At 51.0% G+C, this 8,919-nt stretch overlaps 1 protein-coding gene across 1 annotated transcript; it reads right to left on the reverse strand.

Moving 5' to 3' along the window:
- Nucleotides 1-769: 769 nt before the first annotated feature.
- On the reverse strand, nt 770-6,968 carry LOC137210366 (L-amino-acid oxidase-like). Its single transcript, XM_067712173.1, has 7 exons — nt 6,953-6,968; nt 5,099-5,313; nt 4,530-4,642; nt 3,259-3,460; nt 2,662-2,730; nt 2,299-2,432; nt 770-1,735 (listed from the first exon to the last, which is right to left on the reverse strand). Exons 1-7 carry the CDS (start codon nt 6,966-6,968, stop codon nt 910-912), a joined length of 1,575 nt encoding a protein of 524 aa, XP_067568274.1. The 3' UTR covers nt 770-909.
- Nucleotides 6,969-8,919: the final 1,951 nt, after the last annotated feature.

Below are 8,919 nucleotides of genomic sequence, written 5' to 3' on the forward strand. Positions count from 1 at the left end.
CTACAGCGAGAGGGTTTACTGCTTTATTTACTTCTTCCTTTTGTCTACTTGGATAAATAACATATAACAGCACAAGAAGACCCACAGTTCAAATGTTTGGGACTCTAGGTAAGAAGGGTTGTGGTTCAAAGGAAAGAGACCCCTGGGGTCTGAGTGTGGCCATTAAGGAAGGATTTGGGGAGAGGGAATAATTTCAGTTGGGCGTGCAAGGACAGGGCAGGTGTTAGTGCGGAACAGAGTGGGTAGGGAGCATGTAGAATGAGCTTGGTGTCCTCCCAGGGGGATGTGTGGACTGGACACGCAGGGGCAGGGCGGTGAGTTCTGGTTGGTGATGAAGAGATCAGGGTAGAGAGGAAAAGTCCATGGGCCAGGAGATATCTAGGAAGCCAAGTCCTGCTCTTGCAGGCTCAAAAAAGGGCAGAAAAGAACTCCTCTCTCCCATCCGCCTCGACTTCAGCTGGGCCAAGATGTGAGGCCCCTGGCTCAAGCACGCAATGATGGGGTTTGCTGTGCTGTGGGTTCATGTGGCCAATCTGTGGTTTAACATTGCTCTGATTTGGGTTTGTCCGTTCCTTTAGGGGCTTCTCGTTGTAGATGACAGAAATTTGGGTGTTGTTGAAAACTTTCTTTTCTGCTTGTTACTATTATGCAAGCTAAAGGCTGATTCTAGCACAGTCTGTCCTTGTTTTTTTCCTTATCCCTCCAAATACCCTGACTCTGCTGATCCTTCTCAAGGGCTGGCAGGAGTGAGAAGCCAGAAAGGGGGTGAACTTGCCAGCTGGGTTCTCTGGTATTTTCGGGCTCTTTGTGGGCAGGGGGACTAATGGCACGTCTCTCCAGGGTCTCTGCCTCCAACTCCCACCTTGCAGCCTGATTCGTTCCAGATCCCCTCCGGGATTTCTCTTCGGGTTAGAAATGATTCTGAGTGTTGGTGAAGGTCTTCTGTCTCCCCGTGGCCTCTTTGTCCACGGCAGCCTGGATGTTCCTGGCTGCTCGGAGGCCAGACTTGATGGCAGTGTCTATCCAGGCGTGGGGCAGGCAGGTGTGCTCGCCAGCAAAGTGGATGCGGCCCTCCGGCTGGAAAAGCTGCTGCGAATAGTCCACAAATTGGTAGGGTGTGAACTCAGTGAAGGCGCCCATGATGAGGGGGTCCAGAGACCAGTGCTTGATCACAGAAGAGGGGCACATGCGCCGCAGCTCCTCCTTGGGGATCTGGTGCACAGCCGCCAGGTCCTCCAGGACGATATCCACCACCTGGTCGTTCTTCATGGGTATGAAGAAGAGGGAGTCGTCGTCCACGGTGTAGGAGGCCAGCAGGACCCCCTTGCCGCTGGGGAGGCTATGGCTGGGGTAGTAGATGTAACGCGAGGGCCGGTCGGTGATGGAAACTCCACCCCGGATGCCATCCCGCTCCCAGAAGGACTCGTTGCAGGCCAGAACTACCTTGCTGGCACTGGTATAATGCACGGAGCGGAGCGCATCCATCTTGTCCCGGGAGAGCGGGGGCTCAAAGGTGATGAGTCTCGTGGCCTTGGCCGAGGTGGAGATGATGACAAAGTCCGCGGTGAGGGTGGGCAGCGTCGAGTTGGATTCACCCACCCGGTAGGAAATCCGGACCTCAGGCCCATCCCTCACTACCGTCTCTACCTTGGAGCCCAGAAGGATGGTGCCAGGCTTCAAGCTGGCGTTGAGAGCTTTGGGGAGCTGGTCAAAGCCTCCAGTGATCTCGGAAAAGCTGTAGGGGTGAAGAGAGGGGAGAGGGTGAGTGTAGGAGATGCAAGGTCGGTTTGCTGAGTTGCCAGCAGCGATCCCAGTGTGAAAAAGGAGGAAACTAGCCTCCTGCAGCCTGCGCTGGTTACTTCATATACCTCACCTTAACTAGTCTTTGTGAGGGAGGGATTATTGTTAACGTTTATAGCTTGGAAGAGGAACACCAGAAAAAAGGGACTTTGCCACGATGACGTGCGCAGTCTAGCTCCAAAGTCCACCACGCAATTTTGCATCCCAGGAGGAGTCCCACAGACCAGCCTCAGGATTCTGGCTCCAGCCCTTGCCCAAGTGGTGTGAACTTAAGTAAGTTACATAACTTCTCTGAGCCCCAGCACCCTCCCTGGTAACATGGTTCTGAATTATAGTGCCTACCTTCCAGGTGATCATAGCATTAAATGTGATAACCCTTGGAAAGTGCTTAGCACAGCACCGGGCACACAGTAACTACTCAACAATCAAGGTTCCCTTTCTCTGCTCTGAGTATTGGAGGAAGAGGCCGACTCGAGTCCTGGTCCAGATCAGCCTTACTCATTACTTGTGAAGACCATGTCCGTCCGAAGGGCCTCCAGGAGGGACTTATAGTATCCAGCGTCCTCATTCATCACATCCCCGATCATCCTTACTGCGCCTCGGCTCAGCAGCCCTTTCTTCAGCAGGTAAGCCTGTGGGGAGGTGGAAGCACCAGAGAGAGGGCCCAGTATGCAAGAAGGGGCCTCAGCAGGGGTCTGGGGTAGGCAAGGTTGGGTGGGGGAGGGGGGACTGGGCTCTAGGGAGGTGAAGCTGTGGGCATTGGGAGGAGGGGGTCCTGGCATGCAGGAGACAACCCCAGGGGTCTAGGCTGAGCACAGACCCCCTTCCGTCCCTATCCTGGGACTTCGTTGCCTCACTCACCTTGGTGGAGTAAGAATCATAAAAGGACATCAGGTGGCTGCAGTTGAATTTTTTCAGACTTATTCTGAGCTGCAGAGGAGAGGAAGGGGGACCAGCTTTGGATTAAAGTCATAGAGCCAGAGGCAGGACTCCTGGGTTCTCTGGATGTTCCTTTGAAGAGGGTGGGGACAAAGAGGGAGCGGATGGAAGGACCAGGGGGAGGGAGCTTCCAGGATCTCCTAAATTGTCTCTTAACTTCCAAATCTCTCCTTCATTTAAAGACCTTTGGAGACTAAAATTTAAGGTAAAGACATTCACTGCAATCTAGGAGGACTGATTCATTACCAAGGATTGGATTACCCGGTGATTCCTTTTCCTTCCACTGCCTAATCAAGCAATGGGCCATTGGACCATACAGGGACAGAAGAGATGGGGCTGGACACTAGGGTTGGGGTGGCAAAACTCTTAGGGGGTGTTAGAAGGAAGGCAGACCAATCATAAGAGTGCCAGGTAGGAGTCAGGTGACCTGGGTCCACCCGCTAACTTGCTAGGTGACCTTTGGCCAGACTCTGTTTTTTTCCTAACCCTGGGGCGGGGGAGGGGGGAGACAGGAATCACCTTGGCAATGGACTGGTAGAAGAGATTCATGGCATTCTTGCCCTTTTCTCTCGGGTTCATGGAATAGCCTAGGAGCTCTGGGTTGGCCTTCACCTCCTTAGTACGATAGCGTTTTCTGTTGATGAGGTACCAGGTGTTGCCATCGTACTGGAAGAACTTGTTTAGCTTCAGGCCCAGCTTCCTGACATAGGTGTGGACCAACCTGGAACAGATACAGGCATAACATGGCACCCATCCCAATGGCACCTCCTTCCTGCTGACCTCACAATAAAAACCATTTCCAGGAAAACCAGTTTCTTCACGTGCCCAAGGAGCTCAGACTAACTGCTTCCTCATCTCTAACCTTGCCTCCTCTTACTCTAGCATTAGTTCTTTTCCTCCTGTTTTTGCCCTGAGGGAGACAGGGAGTAGGGAGTTCACCCATCCCTGAATGAAGGCCCTTAAGGAAATCTGAACATATAGAACTCAGATACAGAGACAGAGACATTTTGTTTCAGACGGTGTTCTAAGTAAGTTTGAGGTCATATCTAAAGACTCCTACTTTGGGCTGGTACTGTTAAATTTTGGTTTTGTTTTTGATGGTGTTTGGAGGGAAATCTCGGGTTCAGTTTCCACTTAAGGCAAAAAAGAAGCCATATTTTTGGAGGTATGTAGGACACCAGGTGAGGGCTCTTTTTGTCTTGGAAGCCCCAGAACCAGGGGCTGCGTTCTCCTCCAGGAGTGAGCTCTGCTTTAGGGATTGGGCATATGTTCTGGTGCCAAGTGCCTCCTTGATTTTGAGGAGCTTTGCCACTTTCTCCTAGGAGAACCTTGGGTGAGCCACTCAGTATCTCTGAACCCAGTTTCTTGATTTGTAAATAGGAAAAATAAGAGTATTAAATTATAGGGTTGCAAGGATCAAATGAAATAATACACATATAGCACTTAGCACAGGGTGGGGCACACAGTGAGTGTTCACTGAACGGCAGCTGTTATTATTATTAATTATTTTATAGCTTAAAGTAGCATAATTGACATGTAAGTAACTGCCCATATTTAAAGAGAACAATTTGATGAGTTAATGGTAACTATTGTCATTATTAGTCTGGGATCTACCACTTTCTGTATGACCCTGGGCTCTGTCAAGTGGGGGACCAGTGTTAGTCCTGACTTGCAGGACTGAATCCCATGAGACAGTGAATCTGAAAGGGCTCTGACACGATGGCAGCAGGGCTGCCCTCCTCCTAATTCTTCCTCCTTGCCTTTTGCTCCATCCCTTTCCTGAGACTTACCTGTGGGACTTTGGGATTCGCATGGGCCCCAGTTCACAGTACCAGCCCTCTTCCTCATTCCTGAATGTGAACACTCGACCCCCGACATGGTCGCTGGCTTCCAGGATGGTTACCTGGTGTTCAGAGAGGCTGCTGTCATTCCCAGGGTCATGCTCTCACTTCTCCCACCCACTACTCCCACCCCCACTGGCCACAGGCTCTACTCTGGAATTCCCGGCAGTAGGTCCCTGAATGTGCAGGATAACCAAACTGGGCAGAGGGGGGTTCCTCCCAGAGGGTCCTGAGTAATGTAAGCGAGGCAGAAGAGCTCCAGGGTTACAGGGGTCAGAACGCCTCTTGGTCCCTTCTGGTTAGCATAGCCTTTCTCTACTTTTATTTCCAAAAGAACACAAGTTACAATTAAGTCTCAGGAGAACCCAGATTTCTGAGGAACAATACCTAAGGTCTGAGAGACCTGGTGGGTTATGCATAGTTGTCAAAGTGTTGGCTGTAACCCCACTCCTTTTCTTTTTCCACACAACGATGCAAACTGGAGGTGAATGATTGTGGCCCCTCCAAGGCCTGCTCACCTGGTGGCCCGAGTCCTGCAGGGCCTTGGCTGCCGTTAGCCCTGACATGCCAGCTCCCACTACCACCACACGCTTGGGCAGCGGGGAGGTGTGGAGGCCCTCCTGGGCTGTGACCAGGAGAGACTCATATTCGGGGTCCTGGAAGCACTTGACCAAGTCCTCATCGTAGCCGAGGCAGCTGGGAGTAGCCAACAAGAGCCCCAAGATCAGGATTCCTGGGGCAGAGAGAGGAATGGGGGCTGCCTTTCTGGGGCTCTGTACCCTGCCCGTGGATGAGTGGGAGTGGTAAGATCAGGCAGTGTCTGTCGAATGTGTGGCTGTAAATGTGTGTTTGTGATTGTGTCTGTGTCTATGTTGTATGAATGTTTGTGTGAACGTGCTGGTGTTAGTTGTGTGATTGTGAACGTGGACTACAAGGTCACACGTGTGCACGTGACTAGAAACTCAAGAGTGTGTGCAGCTTCGTATTGGAGTGTAAATTCGCCTGCTTCTCTTGGTGAGTGTGTGTGTGTGTGAGCTTGTCTATGGCAAAAGTGCTGTGATTGTGAGTGTGTGATTATTGCCCTGCATAACCGTGCGATGTCTGTGATTTTATGTGAAGGGGATGTGTTTGTGGGAGAGTGTAGGTACCTGAGTAAACGTGTGGATGAATCTGTACAGGAAAGCGGGAGGGAGTGTAGAAATGGGTGTGTGTTGGCCTGCGTTTGGAGGAGAGAGGATGATAGTTATGCCTTTGCTTGAGTTTGAGAGAGAATTCAGTTGCTTGTGTCTGATTCTGTGTGTGCATTTGTGCATGAGGTTGGGTGGCAGAGCCTGAGGGTGTCAGTATTCTTCGGGGCTGTGTGCATTTGTGAGAGGATGGATGTGTGTGTGTGTAGCACAGTTCTCTTTGGGGAAGGGAAGAGGGGAAGCGGGGAAGCGGTGCCCAGTTTCTCAGTGACTAACAGTGCCCCACGGGAACTTGGCAATCCTGTTCTTCTACAGCCTTACAGTATTTTTCCAAAACGCTCCATGTTTCTAACGTGCAGTCAGGACTGGAAACCATAGTTAATGTATAACATGCAATAAGCCCGGAGTGACTGCTACAGTGAACAGTGCTTATGTACAGAGAAATTCACCTAAGAGTCTGAAACTCTGAGAGAGAGGCTGTGTGGTTTCCTTGGTGTCACCTGCTCTAACGGGGAACAGCCAGGAGCTGGGACACACTGAGCCCCCTTGCATTAGCCCTAGGTTTATTGGCAGGTGAGAACCCCCTTAGTCCAGTCTTTGTACAGGCAGGACAACCGAAGCTCTAAAAAGAAAAGGGAACTTCAGGGACCACCCACGGAGGAGGGGCAGGGACCAAGCTGGTTCCCAGGGCAGGCCTTTCCCAATGCCAGAAGAGCCTTCTGCAGGGGTGACTCCTCAGAAAAGAGGAGAGGGGTAACCATGCCTCAGGCAACAGACAGTCGAGCCTCCCCACAGCCCCCACCAGGCCTACTTCAACCTCCCTAACCCATTCTCCACCCCTGACAAGTTTTCCCATCTCCCTGAGCTACCACCATTCTGTCTCAGTGCCATCACCTTCCCCTTGAGTGGGCCCAACCCCCAGACTCACTCTCCAGACCTGTATCCATCCTCTCAACTCACTTTCAACACCTGGATGTATCCCTAGCCCCTGACCGAGCTCCTGTCCCATCTCAGTTCCCACCTCCCTTCCCCTGGCCTGGCCCTATGCCCAGACTCCCCCTTGGACCCATCTCGACCCCCTGGCTCATCCCCACTCCCCAGTCTAGCTCCCCTCCCTGTTTCACTGTCCAACACCTCCTTCCTCAGGTACTTCCGTCTCAGACCCAGAGGAGGGACCCCACTTACCTCTCATCTTGACCATGGCCCTGCAGCTCGTGCTGAGCCCGGGACAACTCTCCCTCCCTTTATGAGGATTCGGCTCCACCCAGCAGTAGCTGGCCTCCTCCCACTAGGCTGCCTCAGGGCCCTGTTGGCTGGGCCAAGCAGAGAAGCCCTGCCCTCCAGGCCTGGGCTGTCAGGGGAGATGACTGTTCCATCTCTAGCCTCATCTTCTGCACCTCCACCTTCCTCCTGGCCCATCTCCCTTCCTAGAGAAAGCCCCTTCTCCCAGCTCAGAGCCCAGCCAGTGGGGAGGAGGGGTTGTGGGAACCCAGTGGACTGTACCAAACCTGCTGTGACCATCTCCCAGGAAGGGGTGAGGGTTGGGAATGAGCATCTGGACCGGTTTGGAAGTCCAGTGTCTGGACTCCCAGCGCAGGGCAAAGCTCCTGGCTGCTCCCACTAGAGAACGTCCCTGTTCCACTGCTGCCTCACTGTGGAAGCTTCTGCTCCGAGGTGGGGATTCTAGCCATGAATTCCCATGGGAGGGCTGGGCCCTCCCCACCCCTCTCAGGTGCTCCCTCTGCAGGCAGGGCAGAGGTCTCTGGTCCTGCCCATTTGCAGTGGGGAGTGGCCTTTTTTTCTCCTTTCCTCTGGGGCCCTCAGGGCTTCCTTAGGCGCAGGCAGGTTTCTCTGGCCCTGAAATTTCTTCTCCCGAGGAATCAGGCCATCTGGCTGTGGTGCCAATACTAGCCCTTTGTTCTCTCCACAGTGCAGGTGGAGAGAGAAGTGGGCAGGAAACATGCACAGAGCAGCAGCCTGGGGCTGGGGAGGGGGGCAGGAGTGCGAGCAGACATGCAGCAGCTGAGACACAGGACTCAGATCCTGGACACCAGTGGTGGCACAGAGGAAAGGGCAATAGCAATGGAATCGAATAGAACTGAGTTCGAATCCTGCTTTGTCATGTTGTAGCTGTGTGTCTTAGGACATATGGTTTATACTTCTCTGAGCCTGGGTTTCCTTGTCTGTAAAATGGGCAACAATGCTTTCTTTACAGGGTATTTCAAGGATTAAATGAGATGATGTGTGAAGAGCTTGGCATAGGTAGGTACCTAAGCTGGTTTCCTTCTTTCATTTTGGAGATACGGTTTGTCACACACAGTTGTAATATCTTTAAAAAGGGATAGTTCCTCCACCACAGGGTTGCTGGGAGCACCAGATAGAATAATGCTTGCAGAGTTACTGTGTGAATTGCTGGGTTTTAGACGCAGGTCAAGGACTCTCTCTCTCTCTTGCTCTCTCTATTGTTGCTTCTTTTATTTTTAACAGCTTTATTGAGATATAATTTATATACCATACAACTCACCCATTTGAAGTGAACAATTCAATGTTTTTTGTGTATTCACAGTATTGTCCTACTATCACCACAGTCAGTCAATTTTAAAACATTTTCATCATTCCAAAAAGAAATACCCCATACAGTTTAGCCATCACTCCCCCTTCTCCGCATCTCCCCAACCCTAGACGTCCACTATTCTGCTTTCTGTCTGTGTGGGTTTGCCTGTTTTGGACATTTCATGTAAATGTAATCATACAATATGTGGTCTTTTATGACTGGCACCTTTCATTTAACATAATATTTTCAAGATTCATCCATATTTCAGCATGTATCAGTACTTCATTTTTTATGGCTGAATAATATTCCATTTATGACTAAATAATATTCCATTTATACCACATCTTGTTTATCCATTCATCATTTGGGTTTGGCCATTTGGGTTTCTCCCCACTTTTTGGCTATTGTAGGCAGTGTTGCTATAAACATTCATTTTATCAATATATGGGCATAGTTTTTCATTTTTCTTAGGTATACACTTTGGAGTGGAATTGCTGGGTTGTATGTTAACTCTGTTTAAGTTTTTGAGGAACTACCAGATTCGTTTCCAAAATGCCTGTACCATTTTACTTTCCCACCAGCAATGAATGAGAGTTCC

The sequence above is a fragment of the Pseudorca crassidens genome, chromosome 2 (assembly GCF_039906515.1).
Source record: "Pseudorca crassidens isolate mPseCra1 chromosome 2, mPseCra1.hap1, whole genome shotgun sequence".
Classification (NCBI taxonomy): Eukaryota; Metazoa; Chordata; class Mammalia; order Artiodactyla; family Delphinidae; genus Pseudorca; species Pseudorca crassidens.

What these genes read in the sequence shown, in the direction of transcription:
- LOC137210366 (XM_067712173.1), bottom strand. An exon ending in ATGATTCTTACTCCACCAAG is followed by an intron (nt 2,433 to 2,661) that starts GTGAGTGAGGCA and finishes ACCTCCCCACAG; the next exon opens with GCTTACCTGCTGAAGAAAGG. An exon ending in ATGGTCTTCACAAGTAATGA is followed by an intron (nt 1,736 to 2,298) that starts GTAAGGCTGATC and finishes TCACCCCTACAG; the next exon opens with CTTTTCCGAGATCACTGGAG.